Source organism: Chelonia mydas, chromosome 6, assembly GCF_015237465.2.
Source record: "Chelonia mydas isolate rCheMyd1 chromosome 6, rCheMyd1.pri.v2, whole genome shotgun sequence".
Classification (NCBI taxonomy): domain Eukaryota; kingdom Metazoa; phylum Chordata; order Testudines; family Cheloniidae; genus Chelonia; species Chelonia mydas.
In genome coordinates, this window is record NC_051246.2 from 27,634,666 (window position 1) to 27,651,728 (window position 17,063).

At 47.8% G+C, this 17,063-nt stretch overlaps 1 protein-coding gene across 1 annotated transcript in view; it reads right to left on the reverse strand.

The window, feature by feature from the left end:
- Window positions 1-16,849, reverse strand: part of CTSD (cathepsin D) — a 34,120-nt gene extending 17,271 nt beyond the window's left edge. Inside the window, exons 1-3 of the mRNA XM_007066612.4 lie at window positions 16,501-16,849; window positions 12,711-12,867; window positions 2,137-2,260 (exon numbers count right to left, since the gene is read on the reverse strand). Of these exons, the coding sequence (XP_007066674.1) occupies window positions 2,137-2,260; window positions 12,711-12,867; window positions 16,501-16,562 (343 nt within the window). The 5' untranslated portion in view covers window positions 16,563-16,849. The remainder of the gene's footprint in view (window positions 1-2,136; window positions 2,261-12,710; window positions 12,868-16,500) is intronic.
- Window positions 16,850-17,063: the final 214 nt, after the last annotated feature.

Here is a 17,063-nt window from a genome sequence, read left to right on the forward strand (position 1 = left end):
AAGCCCCAAATATTGGGACTGTCCCTGTAAAATTGGGACATCTGGTCACCCTATCCGCCACGCCTATTGGTTTTATACCTTAGAAAGTTCAGGAATTTTATTTATTTCTTCCCCAGTTTTGCTCAAGGGTCTAAATGGATGTCTCAGCAGACATTGATTGTTTTTAATTATAAGGCTGGAGACAAGAAGTCATTAGCAATGACATCCTTGCTCCCAAATGTTTTTTCATCCCTGGAATTAAATAGGTCAAAAGACAAACAAGCCAAAAAGATGGAACCTGATACATCACTGCCTGGCACCTTGTGCATAATCACATCTGTGCAAACTCAATTCCAGTTTGGGAGCATTTTACATTTGCTTTGCACTAGAGTGAAATGAGCGATGCAAGGTGCAAGTTGAGAATCAGGACCACAGAGCTGTGAACAGACCAGCTAAAAATCTCTTCCCCTCTCAAATGCGCAGCTATCTTACTCCTGGCTCTTGGGTTGTCAACCTTTCCCTAGCTCTCTAGTTGTACAGAATCTCCAAGATAGACCAGTCCTGAATCGGAGAGTCTCCAGCCTAGACAGGACCCAAATCTCCAATATATAAAAACAAATGGGAAACAAACCCACTAAAAAAAAAAAAATAAATAAAAAAATATTTTATATGTATATTATACAAATATTTTATATAAAAATATATAAAAATATCCATCCAACTGCCAAACCACTATGAATCACAAAGGGCACAAGTCCAATATTCACCTCCCCACCCCGGCTTTGCAGGTCACCTTTCATGTTTGTGTATTTGTTGGCTCCACTTTCTCCATTCTGCTTAAGTAACACATTTGGTGGCTTTTAAAAGGCATTTTACTACAGTTGGGTTTGACATCTTCTTCTTTGGAGATTTATTATACTGTAACATCACAGGGCGAAAACCTTGTAATTTGTAAGCCTTTGGTTCTAGCCACAACATTTTTAAAAACATAGTTATTATTAATTATAGATCCATAAACATGTGCATGCATAGTCTGGGCAGTAATAAACTAGAAACTAGGACAGTTGGTATCAGATCTAGCAAGATAGGCTTTTTTGACAGCATTGAGCAATAGGACAACACAGCTATAATTTGGGGAGAAGCAGAGCGACACATGGAATGGCTCATTACCCAATCAAGGTCATTCCGAAAAGAAATTAATGTGAGTGTGTGTGAGAGACGGGGGCGGGGAAAAAAGACAGAACAGGAGGAGAGATGGGAGAAGGAAGGGCCATTAACTTGATAGCTCACGGGACTGGGACTCAGGACACACAGGTACTATTCCTGGCTATGCTTGTGACCTTGGGCATGTTGCTTCACCTTGTGTGTCCCATCTGTAAAATGGGGATAACGATATTGACATCTCCTTTGTAAAGGGTTTGAGCTCTACAGAGGAAAACTGCTGTATGAGTTGGAACATTATTGGTGTTTTCTATTTCACTCACCCCCCACCGCCAACGCCACTCCCCCATTTTAGGTGGGCCATTGAAAAACCATCAGCATAGACTTTCCTTGTCCCTTGCTCCTTCAGTCAAAGGGACCAAGGGCGCCAATGCCCAGATATCAGCACCGTGCTCCAATAATGCAGTGAAACTATCATCACAGGGCAAGAAAAGGACTTGCTCTGGTGAGCCTGAAAAGTGCAAAATATAAAAAAAGACTACATCCTCCAAACCCCTGGGATTGGACAAACTTAAGGGGAAAGAGAAAGGGGATTCTTATTTTGAAGACCTAGTGGCTGCAGGCGCCAAAGACAGGGACCGTTTCGGTGTATTCCCAGTGCTGTGTCTAGCTTAGCCATGCTGCAGCTGCCTAAGCTGGGGAAGCCATTCTGGGGACTGGCGTGCAAAGGAGAACACAGAGAGCCCTAAAGCATTCAGTGCTTCACTTGGGTTATTCTCCCTGACTGCTCCAGCTGGCCCACTCAGGGCCGAGAAGTCTGCAGGACAGACTTGTTTGGAGGATGCCGGTTGCCTTCTGGGTTTCTCCCTTGAGCGGTCTGACCTTCCGTCCCTGGTTTGCAGCGTGGCTCTTTGGTGCCTGTACTGGATATGCAAGGAACAGGAGACTGTTAAAGGTCAAGAAGACAGGCAGCTATACAGCACAAAAGCTACTTACAGCAGGCGATGTCCAGGAGGTTGCAATGGACAGAGGGCACCCAGAGGTTGGACGATCCAGTGTCAAAGACCACGGTGAACTTTTGCGGTGGTGTCCCAATGCCAATCTCGCCATAGTACTGAGCCTGGGGGTGAAGAGGAGCGCAGAGAGGAGTGTTAATACAGATGAAAGTTTCTGGAGACAAGGAGGGTATTCTCGCTCAAAATTGAATTGAACCGGATAATCCTCTGGGATTTAGGCATAAATAACTTAGTGGTATAAGACTGCAATTGCAATCCCTACTTCCCCCAGCAGGAGTAGGGAATGGTGTAGACAAGTGCTGGCGGTAGCGAGCTCATAATCACTCCAGTACCAGCCTCTTCCGGCACGAATCACTTATAGCAAAGGGCATAGTAGTGGTGAGCTCCCAGCTGCTCCAATCCCAGCCTCTCTCAGGATGAATTAGTGTAGGAACATGGGCTGCGGTAAGCTCACAAACCCAGATCCTCAAAGGTAACTAGGAGCCTAACTCCCATTGATTTCAGTCCTACAGCAGTCTGAGCCTCACACAGCAAGAATCACTGAAAGGAATAGCAGGGAATCCAAGAGATACAGGAGCATCGGTATAGGTTACAGCGTTTGCAGGTTGGGTAGGAGTCTCCCTCTCTCTCCTCCACCCAAGCCACACAGTTACAAAGTGCTGAATGGAGAGATGGACTTGTGATGAAAGCCCTACAGTACAAGTCATAAGATCTGGGTTCTGTTCCCAGCTCTGCTACAGACTTCCTGGGTGACCTTGGCCAAATCACTTGATCTCCTGGTGCCGCCGTTCTCCTTCTGAAAAAAAATGGCGGTAATAATATTCCCTTCACCTGTCTTGTTCATTTAGAATGTAAAAGAGTTTGTTTCTCACCAGGTATTTGTACAGCACCTAGCACAATAGGGTCAAGGCCTCTAGGTGCTACCATAACAGAGACAACAGCGGGAAATTCCTCAGAGAATACCTGGAAGTTACTACACTTAGACACGGAATGAGACTAATAAAGAAATATTACAACTGGAAGTAAAGTGACTCTGTCATCTCCCAAGTACCCCACCTGCTGCCAGTTCTTAGCAGGTAGTAACTAACGTCAGCCAGGAAAATCCAGTGCGAAACAGAACAGGTCCTTCTAAATCAGTACGTGAAACCCCTGTGTTCTATGCTCTTCCAGGTGCCTCAGCATGGATATGGGGCCGTCGCCTCCCAGCTCCTCCCAAGCATAACAAAACTGTACATAGATCAGTTCCTTTGGCAGATGGATGTGCACCTCTGTGGTGGTTTTATCCTGCCTAAACAAGCTTGACATCCCTCTAGTTTCTTACCAGCTCACTCCCACTCATTTAAAAAAAAAAAAAAATTATTTTTTAAAATGTAAAACAAAGCATCAGCCACAAAAAGTTGGCTGCCTGCAGACAGTACCTTGGGCATCCACCTCCCTGAGCTTTTGTTCCAACTCCAATATGCAACTGTAAGTAGGGCTAGATTACACTTGCTTGCTCCTGTGTGCTGGGTAGGTAGATTTCCCAGGTTAGGGCCATTAGCTTCTGCTCATTTGAAGTTTTCATTAAAATAAGAAGTTTCTAATCCTTAGGACAGTGAAGAGAACCCTGCAGCTGTGAACCAAGTGTGTACTGATGCAGTGCAGTCTGAGTCTGTAGACAGCCATGTGCCTCTGCAGCTGATCTTCACTCTGCCAAGCTGCAGCAGAGTGAAACTGGACCACAGGTTTGCCAATTTGCATTGTTGCCATTCCAAGAATCAGGTTAGTTTCAGCCCTGCTGACACTGGGGAAAGTTGTAAGTAGCAGCAGCGTACATGGAGCTAGTCACTGGGCAGTGGAGAGGAGTCAGGACTCGTAAACAGGCTGAGATAGAGGTAGAGTAGCAGGGAACTTTCCAAGCACCCTTGCAGCTTTAAAAAAAAAAAAAAAAAAAAAAAGGTAGGTGTGAGAGTGAGAGAAATGCTCAGTTTCCCTTCCAGCAGGGAGGGGATAGGTATAATAGGGAGTACACAATGATCACCTACTAGACCTGCAAGCCAGGGATTGGTATGAAAGAAGCCCTTGAGCGGGGATCAAAGTCAGAGATTCCAAGTAGGACTCCAAGGAGCTAGACATGGGGCTGGCTTCTCACATGGGTAATGCCTTCGCTTGGTTCTTATCAGGCTTTGGCTAGACAAGATGGGAGAGGTAATCTCTTTTATTGGACCAACTTCTGGTGGCTAGTAGTTTTAGTCCAATGGTACACAGAAGTCTGGAAAGATTTTCAACCCCTATTTGTGAGTGAGTGGACGGGAAAAGATAAGTTAGGAAACTCACAGAGACAGGATAATTTGTTTATTGCAGGGAGGTGAGGGGGAGGGAGAAAGAAAGCAAAGATAAAAAATAGAGGGGAGAAGGCAGAGAAATGGTGGCTGGAGAGAAAAGGAAGATCCTAGGCAAATGCTGAAGACACACCTCGATCTACTACAGGAAAGAAACAAAAAGGTGCAGTGAAGCCAGGAAGGAAACAACTATTACAAAATGTAAAAAGGGAGTAAGGTGAAAAAAAAATTAGAAAGCCAACTAGCATTGTGACAATTACAGTGCACAAGAGTCTTATTCCCGCAAATTGCAAGAGGTAGGAGTGGCAGCACAAGTATTTCCCACCCTGGCTGGCAGGCTAGTAGGGATCAGAAACTTTTCAAGCGGCAAGCGTAGGAGAACACAGCTCCCCTGAGCCAGGGGGTAGCAAGAGATCGCACTAGTTGTGCCTGGAGTTGTTTAAGGAAGGGGGGTGGGAGAGGTGTTGTCAGTGTTGTGGGGAAAGAGCTGGACCAGCAGTTTAGAAGCAACCTTGGAGTCTAGTTTATCAGCCAGCTACATGTGCGGGTGGCTGGATGCCCTGGACTGCAGCATGCTGAACACAGAGATGGCGGTACAAAGTACACCAGTTAGGCAGGGCTGGCGCTCCTGTTCATGCAGCATAGATGGCATACCCTAGCAGCAGCAAAATTTTGCTTATTGTTATAGGAGCGATTGCAGGGAGGGAAGGGCAGTCCCCCTCCAGTTTATGGCAGAAGGAAGTTGAGAGCTGGGGCAACCCTTGGGTGTGAGGCACACAGATGCTCTGGGTTTGCTTACTGGGACTCTCACATGATGGAGGACATCTCCCCGCCTTCCTAAAGTTTATTTCTGGTGTTGGGAACTATCAGGATTGGGGGCAAAGGAAAGCCACACACCATGGACTGTTGCACTGTGTGGAGAGGGTAAAATGGGGTCCAGCTGGAGCTGCTCTTCCCTCTAGCACCTTCCTGGACCCAGAACTATGCAAGGAAGCGCCTGACCCCAAAACACACACTCCGGGGGCACTAGGACGCAGATGGTGACTTCCCCTGGCCCTTCCTCCCCCATATGGTCTTGGGGAAAAACTGCAGTGAGAAAATCAGCCGGAGGCTCAAGTCTAGCTGGTAGGAGCAGGCACTGAGGCAGCCAAAGTAGGGACCAGACATACCAAGAACTTCCTCTGCTGATTGGGCAGTGCGATAGGGTCGGATCAATCTCTTCACCCCAGTTCACTCTACACCTGCCCCTCTTAGCCTTTTGTTCTCTGTCCTGCCCCCTCACTTTTCTTTCCTCTGAATTTACCCTTCTCCCACGCTGCACCGGTCTGGTCAATTTGGACTGTAAACTTGTTGGGGCAGGGACCATCTGCTACTCTGTGTTTGTACAGTGCCTTGCACAGTGGGAGCCCCAGGCTTGATGGGTGCTTAGTAATAAGGGAAGGCTGGGCAACTAAAATAAAAATCTCAGGCCTTGATCCACGGACAATCAGGACCTTAGAGGGAAAGCTATGAGGAAGGGAGGTCAATTTTTGCGCTAAAACACCCCAAACCCTCAGGGTCCTGATTAAAAAGGACACTGCATTGTATAGCCAGCTGCAGTGAGGCAGGGTCCTAAGTATTTAGCAGTTTTGTAAGGCAGCTCGGATCACTAAGGAGTTAGCGATCCATTATAATAAACTGTAATGGGGAGGCAGTGATGCTTTCCGATTATTGCTAGAACTCGGAAAAATTAACCCCTTATTGCAGGCAAGGAGGGATTAGCACGGGACACATGCCTGACTACATCAGTTTATGGAATCCTGAGCATGCTTCTCTACTGCCTTGCCCCTGCTGTGCTCATTTATACTGTCCCCAAGTGCTAGCCAATAAACATCCCACTAGCTTACAGTGGAGTAGGGTTTGTAAGGCATAGCCACATAAGGAGCAAGGTAGCACAGGATCAGTCTTCCCCTGACCAGCAGTTCTGGGAGACGGACCAGGAAAGCCCATTACTAGCAGCACGGCAGTGGGCTGAATGGAAGCGTAGCCAGAGTGCAGCAGGGCAGGATGAATAAAATGAAATGCAGATGGAGCGATGTTGGCTTTTTGTTTTTTAAATTGCCTTAACTGAAGGGGTTTCACACACAAGAACTCATCTGATCAGAATAGCCCTGGACCAGCTTTCCACCGGGTTGCCAGCAATACGCTGACTTGCAGTCACAAGGGAAGGCAGCGTAGATGGGCCAATGATTCAGCACTTTTCCTGTGGTGTTTTCTACGTTTTTTATTTTGCATGGTCACCAAAGTTTGTCCAAACCCAGCACGCCTCAAAGGTCACCCAACAGCAGTGCTGAGGATTTTCACTTCTCTGCATTCTTCCAGTAGGGAAAAGGAGCCACTAGACAGTGACCCAAAGACCAGCTTACGTTAAAGCACTTCCTTAATACTAGAAGAGAATGACCCTGGGTCGATGCAAAGACCTCATCTACACCTTAACTAGAACCAAGTGAGGGGACCCAATTACAATCTTGCCCCGTGACCAGATTACAAACACAGATACTCGTTGATGTAACCAACACGTAACCATGTAGTAATTGAGTCAGGTGACCAAAGTGTTGTAACAGGTACTTGACTGGGTTAAAAAATAGAAGTGGTCACAATCTGAAGAGAAAAATCTCCCGGTCCTTTCTCCTTTATTTGATCTTTTGAAGCATCCTTCTGTAACCCTGCAAATACCCCTCCACTAAGAGTGACAGATTTCCACCTTGTCACTGACAGTCATGGTCAAATCCCCTCCATGTAATGGGCTATTTAAATTCTTGCACATTGCCAGCCAAAGCACTGTAAAAGCCTAATCTGTTAGCAAGGCAACAAGGTGGAGGAGGTCGTATTTTTTATTGGACCAGCTTCTGTTGGTGAGAGAGAGAAGCTTTTGAGCTACACAGAGCTCTTCCACCAACAGAAGATATCCCCTCACACTCCTTGTCTCGCTAATATCCTGGGACCAACATGGCTACAACACCGTCGCAAATAGTAAGAGGACAGACAAGAAAAGCTTTGCAGACTCCCTGACCTCCAAAGGGAGCTTGAACTTTGGGAACGGAGCTGATCTTAAAACAAAACAAACAAAAAAAAAAAACCACATGCCAATCCTACAAGGCTGACTTTGTACTGAATTTGCAGCAAAGCCAGTACAAAGTACTTAAAAATTGACAGATACTTAAGTGCTTCGCTGGGTCAGTCTCCATCACAGGATTAGCTGAGCCTATATGGACCTATGCCTTCAGTCACACGACTGTCACCTGATCAAAGTGTAGGCTAGAATTGGGGGCTTGAATCTTTGACAGGCCCAGCTCACCCTATGACAGGGCCACAGAACTTAGACTCAGGGTTTCTTTAAGTTCTGCCGGCTGCCATGGAGCCCCACTGGGCTGTTCTGGGACCTGAGACAGGAATGCAGCTGTACATTAGCCACACACCCCTTCTGTACGTCACACCCCTATGTTGGAAGTGGGATGGGCGGCCCACAGCTGCCAGGCCAGTTCTATGCCATCTGGAGATTCCTAAGGGGAAATTCGTAAGGTAGCCGGTTAAGCCGGCTATAAGATTGCACCAGTCTAACAGCGCAAAGCAAAGCATTCTCCATGTAAGCCATGATCTGGCCAATAGTCGCTGCTCAAGGAACCAGACAGCTAAATGTATACACTAGAACCAAATAGATTCTGGGAAACCCAGAGGAAGTGTTATGTGCTTTAATACTGATGAGCTTCACGGAAGAGGTGCTTGAAGACCTGAATGCAGAGAGATACTGCTTCCCTCGGCCAGGGAGGGCATCCTAGGTGTAGGGATGCAGGAGAACTAGGTCAATATAGTTAAGAAAGCCATGGAGATACCACCTGTCATGTCACTCTCATGACATGACCCACATCTCAATGGTATTGCAATGCAGGGTGTGCAGTCTCCATTGTGCATCATGCCCAAATGGCTACTTCTGCTGAGGAGGTTTAGAGGCTCCCCCAGTCTCCTAGCACTTTGGGTGGGGTTCTGGCACACTGTCAGGGTCTCCCTACCTGAAGGCAAAGGTACAACTGCCCCCCCCATTCCCCACTTTCTTGCACCAGAAAGGGAAAAACCAAAACAAGCCATTGGAAACAATACAAAGCTGACTTTAAGGCATGAGTTGTCCATTAACAGGAACAGACGCAGGGTATCCCCTTATGAGTCAATACTGGGTACCATTCTGTGCCATCTGTGGGCCACAAGCTCTGGGGGGAGGGGAACGCAATGTGTCACCGGCATCCTGGTCAGCGGTGACCAAAACTCTGAGAGGGGCCTCTTGGGGAGACTTGGGCAGGATCTTCTGCCCATCTAACCAGGGGACACTGGTCCAGATTGGGGTGACAAGCAGCGATGAGTGGTAGAAGGAGGGTATATTTCAGGGGAAGGGGTGAAACCTTGTTATTTTTAAGCTCTTCAGTCATAGGGCATGCAGAGCTTGGTGGGAAGGAGAGGGGGCATTGCCTGAAAGGAAAAAAAAAAAAAAAAAAAAAAAGGGTGGGGGTGGGCTAAGAAAGACACAGCTGATATCATGCACAAGAACTACAGTGATCCCTTCTGTGAATCCTCTCCCACCCAGTGGTTGGGCCCATGCTACATGCTCTTTCAGATGGAAGGAGAGTGTGGTCTGAGCTACATCACTGCCCATCACACTGACTAGTATGGTCTCATTATTTCCTTTAACCACCCCACGTTCATCTGTTTCCACCTGTTGTCTCTGGCCTTTTTGTTAGATTGTAAGCTCTTTGGGGGCAGGGACTGGTTTTGCTGTGTTTGTACAGTGCCTAGCACACTGGGGTCCTGGTCCATGACTTGGGCCGCAAGGCGCTACAGTAAGACAAATAATAAATCTGCCCTGCCACAGCTCCTGGGGTCCAGTGTTCTAGCCTGATGTCACAAGAGCAGCACAACCAAATCCCTCTGACTTTCTTGTGACTTGAAAATAAACCAAACGGGTGTTGAAATCATTTCTAGCAACAAGATTTGAAGATGGAAAAAAACAGCACCTGAGAAGTGACTTAAGTGTCAGCTCCCAACAGGCAAGAGCTGAAAATGAGGAAAAAGGTCTTTAGAAGAAGAAGCCAGAAATGTTTCAGAATCGCAGCCCCACTGTTGTGTAATCCCCACCTCCCTCTGTTTCGACATTGCTGATTAACCAATTGCGGTCCCTCCTTGCTGATCCCAAGGAAGTTGAGGGAGGCAGAAATTGGAAATCTGACAAGAGCCCAGGGGGCTGGGGAGTGCAAGTGAAAAGCTGCCAAGATATTCCCGTTCCCAGGAGAGCACTCCACATATGCAGGATGTGGCATGTATGGTTGTTCATAAGTCTGATGCCTTCAGGTCTGGGAGCTTTAAAATTCCACCTGTCCTGTAGGAACCAAGGCTGAATGGCCACTAAAATTTAGAGGTCTCATGTTTTGGGTGCCCAACCGGAGGTGAATTTTCAGAAGTGCTGAGCACCCACATATTCAATTGAAGTCAACAGGAGCTGCAGATGCTTAGCAACTCAGAAGGAAAAAAGATGAGGCCACTTATTCACATTCAGGTTGGGTGTTTAATTTTCAGCACCCTAGTTAGAAAAGTTTGGCATAACTAAACAGTCTAAACCTCCTGTCTGGGGAGCAGCGTGTCCGGAAGGTCTGACGAAGTGAGTGAGAGAAGGAACTAGGCAGGGGTGAGGCTAGCACAGCTGTGGTGGAAGAGGTGCGATGCGATACGAATCAAGGGCAGAAACATGGGCAGGGCCAGAGCTGGGCAGATCACCGCAGCTGCGCTGAGCCCTGTTCTGGTTACGTGAAGCAGCTAATAGGTAACTTTCTAGAGGACAGCAGCATGGCTACTACGTAGGAGAAAGAACCTGCTTCAAAGGTGGGCCCTTCTGGAAGGTTCTGCCTGCAGTATGAGAGCTGAGTCATTTACTGAGGGTGGATAAAACCCTCGAATGAGGGTCTCTCACAATGAGGCCCTGTTTGAAAACACCTGATCCAAAGCCCATTGAAGTCAATGGGAGGCCTACATTTTTAAGAACCAGGGATAATGCTGGCAAGGGTGATTCAGCAGGATCCAAGCTGCGGAGGTGGGAAATGACCTCTATCCCGGCGGAGGGTTGCCTCTCCTATCCTCCCCTATCATTCAGGCACCCATTGCCCCCCCCGACGTTTGCAAGGCATTTTCTTTTCCATCTGCAGGGAAAACACTTGCCTAGATCCTGGCTGACAGTGTCACACAACAGCCCTAATCACGTTGCTGATTCCCCATCAGATGACCCAAGCTCACATCTCCCTTTTGTAATCTGTTTCCGGTCATGTGCCAAGAGGAGACTTCAGTAAACAATTGCTGCCTTGAATGCTTGGGGTTTTTCCCTCACGCTAGTGTCAGCACCACTGGTATCAAGGGGTTAATATTATAATGAGCATGTGTGCCAATGCCCCCTACTGGATGGAAGAGGGCTATAACCATGTTTCATGGATCCTATACTGCTAAAAGCTAATGCAGGTTCCCCTTAATCCACAAGGGGACATTTCCTTTTGAAGTGGGTTCTGAACCTCCCTCCAGCATTCAAGTTACATAAAGTCCCTAGTGAGGCTGAGGATAGGCAGCTTCCTGAATATCCAACATGTAATTTGCTCCATTAATGAACTACAAAAAGTGTCTGTGTGTGTCCAATGCAAACCCAGGTAGTGAGCTTTGATGAAAGGAACCCTGCACTCTCAAAATATATGCAGTGTTCTACTAAAGCAAAATGGCACATACATTCTGTTTCTGGATTCCCTTTTCACTTGACCCTCATCAGTGCTGCTGCCAGTGTATGGGTGTGTAACATCTGCCTTGTTGTTTTCTTGAGTGCCCAATCTCAAGTGCACTCGACAAGCCAGACTTTCCAAAGAGCTCATGGCCATTTTGACAGATGCTCAGCACCCCCACCTGGGGCCAGACTTTCAAAACAACTCAGCGCCCAGCAGCTCCCATTGTGATTCCTATGGGCTTAGGCTCTGATCCAGCAAACGATTTAAAGCACATGCTTAACTCTAATGGGACTACTCAACAGCTTAAAGTAAAGCAGTAATGTTTTGCTGGATCTGGGCCTCAAACAAACAGCAGTAATTGTTCTTTTCATCCATAGATAGCACAGCACTTTACAAAGGAGATCAATGTCGTTATCTCCGTTCTACGGATGGGCAAATCACTTCCCACCTTCATTTCCCCAGCAGCTCAGTGATAGAGCTGGGCTCTATTCTTGGCTCTTACAGAGTCCAGCCTAGTGCCCTGGCCACAAGGACTAGTAATACTAACAGCTACCTCTCCCTCCTGCTTGATGCATTCAGTGAAAACTACAATTTGTTATGCCCTTGCATCACAGACAGTGGATTGTGGCACCACCAATCAGGCAAGAAGTTGAAAGGTCTGATTATAAAGGAGAAAGCTTCTACTGACAGTCATAAAGTTTGGGTATTTAGCAATGAGGGGAAAAGAAATAGGTTACTGAAGCTGTGAAGACTGTTTTAAAGCTCTCTTGGGTGTGGCAGCAGGTTTATTAAAACTGCAAATAGCTGTAAATAAGAGGAGCTCGCCCTTCAAACTGTTGGCTCCTCCATTCCCTGGGAGTCTGCACCGCATCTGTGTACTTATGTAGTGCTATGCTTAAAGGCCTTCTCCTCCCCCTGAAGCCAAATGAGGCATTGCCATTGATGTCTGTGGAAGCAGGACTGGAGTCTAAAGGATCAAATCTTCAAAGAGAGTTAGGCAATCCCTGCAACAGCTCTGTAAAGGAGGTATTATCACTGTTTTACATGTGGGTAAACTGAGGTAGAGTAAGGAGCTTGCTGCAGAACTGAGGCCCTGACTTTGGCAGGGTGAGTTTCCTTGGGAGTGGATTTCCACAGCACTGGATGAGAGAATGTGTCTGCAAACAAATACTGCCCATGTGCAGGGGCTGTCAAAGGGATAAGGCCTGAGTGCGATTCAATATTCACAGCAAAGAGTCAGGCACTTGAGAAGCATTTGCAGCAGGATGAGTCAGCTATCACTGTGGGCAAGCAACAGCCTCTTTTTCCTGTCCTTGCAGGCTGCAAAGAGGTGCAGATGACAACAAGTTTCCAGGTTAATGGTAGACCCTATGCATTGAGACAGGGAACTCCCTGCAATACCATGCTGCCAAATAGAGCAGTGACTCTGCAGAATCAGCTGCTGTACTTACATCCATGTAGTTCTTGAGGGTCTCTGGGGTGGGATCCCCTGTGCCTGGCACACCCAACTTGTATTTCAGGAATTCGCCCATGGCATTCAGATCAGGGATTTCGCTTCCGGCTTCATTTAGGATGCGGCGCACCGAGGGGAACTTAGTCAGCGGGATTCTGTTTGGGAACGAAAGAAAAGCACATTGCCAGTTAAAGCAAGTAACCCTGCCAATGCCACACAACAGCATCCACCTCCCCTACAGGCAGGGCTGGGCCCCATGCAAAGCAAGTGATCGTCTGGTATGCAAGGAGCGCTCAGAGGTTCAGTAGCAGTCTTACAAAAATCCAGAACATGCTGCTGTTTAATGTTCTGAGGGACAGAATTTTCCCTCCTCCTCCCCTCTCCCCAGGGTGACAGCACCTGTTTTTGTTGATCTGTGCATACAAATAAATGTACACCAAGGCCTATAGGGTTCCAGGAACACATCTTCTGCCGGTGCAAAATGGCACAGTTCCATGGGAATTAACGGATCTGCCAGTTTACATCAGCAGAGAATCTGGCTCCTAATGTCAGCAATGTTTACAGTGCAACTCCCAGCCTGGGCAAGCTTCGACAAAGTTTATATTTTTCTGAAGCCCACTGTCGGGTCTTCTTTCTGGAGCCTTAATAAGAATACCTAGCTCTTGGTGCTTTTCATGTGTAGATCTCAAAGTGCTTTACAAAGGAGGAAACGGCAATTATCCCCACAGATGGGGAAATTGAGGTAACTGAGGTACAGAGACTGACTTGCCCAAGGTCACACAGCATGTACGTGGCAGAGCCAGGAAGAGCACCCAGGTCTCCCATTGAAGCCCAGTGCCCTATCCAGAGAGCCATGCTGTCTGTCTCTCTCAATTCCCAAGGCCTGTACATGAAGAGAAGCACTCACTGCTTTCCATCCAGGGCATGTCTACTACACTTCCAGCTGGGGAAGTGTGCGTCCTCGAGCTTGGAACGGCAGCTCCAGCTCCTAGTGTAGACATTCCTGAATGAGCCAAACTTAAGGTGTGTCACAATCCAGCATTTCTAGCATGCGCTGCTTCTAAGAGTTGGAAGCCTCACCTCAACTTCAGTGACCCACGTGAGTTTGTCTGTGCGTGGAGGGGAGGTGGGCTACCAGCACCGGAAGAAAAATAAAGTATCAGGACGTTTGGGTATCACCGTTATTCCCTTCTCCTCCTTCCTTGCCTCTTTGGGGAACTCCCCTTGTTCTTTAAGGCCCAGAAGCAGAATCACGCTAGCTCTAGCTATGTTCCAACACATAGAACAGGACATCGTTTTCATGACAAAGGCCTGATCCAAAGCCCACTGATGTCAATGAGAGTCTTTCCATTGACTTCAGTGGGCTTTACACCAGGCCTCCCATTAGCAGGGTGCTGGATGAATATAGAAAACAGACCATTCTCCCCATGTTTGGGGAGGCGGCAGAAGTGGTGTACAGCGCTGTTTAGTTTGGGAAAAGGATTCCCTGTTCACTTGAATAAGGGAACCATGCTAACGATAGTTACTGATCCAGCCTCTGGATCCCACCATAGGCGACGCCTCAGCGATTTCACTCAAACAGGGAAAGCACTTTAATGCTCAAGGCCCCTGTGCTACTAATGATCTTCTGGAGCCAGTGGCTTTGCTCAAGAAAGTTGCCCCTTAAAGTGTGGCAGTCAGCCTGCTCAAAACCATCCATTCTCCTCTCCCAGGGAGGCCATGCATCTGGATGCTGCTGCGTGTAAGGACTCTGCCAACTTTTCTGGAGTTTCTGTATTTCAGGCCCTGTCCACGCTGGGAAACTGACCGTGTTCTTGCCAGCGGTCAGGTACCATGGCTGTACTGGTTGCTGATGGCCAGCAACAAGAGTATAATTTTGTTGAAACAGTTGTTGAAAACTGCTCAGAGTCCAGAAACAAGGGAAGCACAGGAGGGGCTCTATGCACCAAACGATAGCTCCAGTATCAGGCTGTTTCCCTTGGATCGAAGAGTGGTAAAGTCAATACTTATGTAAAGGCACTTCCTTTGTTGGTTATGATCCAGTGCAGATAAAGAAAGTTAGTATATTGACAGAAAGCGGACCACAGCTCACAGAAAATTAAATAAAGGAAGACAATTTACAGCTATTTTGCTTATGATTTAGAACTTTGTAAAGACTCCACTGAGGTTCAACTTGATTAGACAACTATCCCAGCTTGGCACTCCCTAGATCAGACTCCTGACTCACAGGGCCTCATTCACTGCTGTCCAGCACCTAGAATAGTTATTTTTACCAGTTGGGGGTTGTGTGTGTGTGTGTGTGTGTACACACTACTATTCTGATTGCAAAGCATTTTACACACACTTTGCGCTGGTGAAACTGACTGTGCAAAGTGCAGGCCCACAATGATCAGGCTCCTAATGTGTCCGGAAACTCCCACTTCTGTATCACAGATCAAAGCAACAGACTTCAACAAGAGGGCACATTGTTTCCACAACACAAATCCCCTGGTCAAGAGCTGCTTGCTGCCAACAAATCCCGCAAATTCACTGCTACCTAGTTCCAGAGTAAATGTATATTTTGTGGAACATTTTGTTTGAAGTTAACATTGATTGCCAGTTTCAGCAACAAGAGAAGAATATTCCTGACCACTAAATAACTCCTCAAATCTTGATGATCTCTCAGACGTTCCATTGGCCCTCACAGGAGCCAAACCTTCCAAGCCCTGATTTTCAGAAGGGCTGAACACCCACAATTCCAGCTGAAATCAATAGCAGCTGCAGGTGCCCAGACCTTCTGAACAATCAGGGCTTGGAAAGTTTTGCTCCTGTAAAGGTCAACAGAACTTCTGAGAAATCATCAAGACTTGAGGTTTTACTTAGTGGTCAGGAATTTTCTCCTCTTATCTATTGACTGTCAGTTTCAAAAACAAGTGAAAGTTAACTCAAAACAAGCCCCCCCCCCCCAATATACATTTACCTTGGAACTATGCAAGAATGAATTTGGGTGAGCGACCTGAGCCCGACAGGTTTGTTTCCTGAGGACCACATCCTGCTCGACGCTGTGCACCCTCAACTCTAACCAGTTTCAATGGGGAGTTGAGAGTGCTCAGCCCGTTTGCTGGATTTGGCCCTGGGGAAAGGTGACTGGGGAAACAGCTGCAACACATCCAGGATGGCACACTACATGCACCTAACTTCTGCTTAGCAGTAGGAAGACACTATAAAACGCGCCTCATGCCTCTTCATGAGGCGAAGTGTGCCCTTGGAGAGGCAGGTGCATCTCCCAGGGGGGAAGCCCATAGAAAAAGTCCGGGTCTAGCCCAGGACCAAATTTGAGCTCACGCTAGGTCATATATATATATATATATATATATATATTTTTACTTCTTTGCTTAATTCTCCCATTTCCAACCGCTGCCAGGATTCAGGGAGGCCGGCTCTTTGGTTTGGTAGGAGTTTACCCGAGTCTGCAGCTCATTCCTCACGTCAAGTCCTAATCCCCCATGAGCTCATGATGGCAGAGAGAAATCGCAACCTCCCAGGAGCGAGAGACACACGCACATTCCTAAGTAACAAAGACCCTGCTTTCCTGCAACCCTCCCCAGTTACCGCAGGCAGCCGGGCAATGGGCAAGCCCAAGCAGGAGGGCTGCTAACACATACACCCCCAGCAGCTCTTTGGCGGAAGGGGTGAGCGGCTGCTGTAGCCATCGGGCTCCCAGCCAGCACCTTTGTTTACAAGGACCCCACCCTGGGAGCCCCTAGCGCCTGCTGTCCAGCCGTGCCCAGCGGCAGCCCTTCCCTCACCTGATCAGCGCCGAGCACGGGAGCACAAGGGCCAGGAGTAGGAGAAAGGCGCGGAGCCCCATGGCTGCTGCGGAGCGGGCTCCCGGCGTGACCTGTGCGGCAAGCCGATCCGTGCGTTATCCAGGGCAGGGGATGACTGAGCATGGAACCCTGTGACTTTGGGATCAGCTGACGGGCTAAAAGTGCCACTCCGTGTCACGTGATCACGGGGGAGGCGGCAGCTGGGGAAGGGATTTAACCCTGCAAACGCCACAGTCAGGCGGAGGGAGGTAGCTGAGGGCTGCCTGCGGCCAGACTTTCCGGCAGCAGTGTCGCTAACCCAAGCCTGCAAACACCATGAGTCAGCTCCTCCTTCCCCCCGCCACAAAATATCACGAGGCTGCCTTGGATTGCTTTGCTGTCTGGCTTGTAATTTGGACCTTGGTCACAGGTTTCAGGCTTTTCTCTGCAGTCAGGAAAGCTCAGAACTTAAGAAAAAGAAGTGAAGAGTGAGATGCTGGTGGACTCACACTGTTTACGAAAAACACCAAACGTGACAAGACTTGCACTGCGATTGCAAGAAT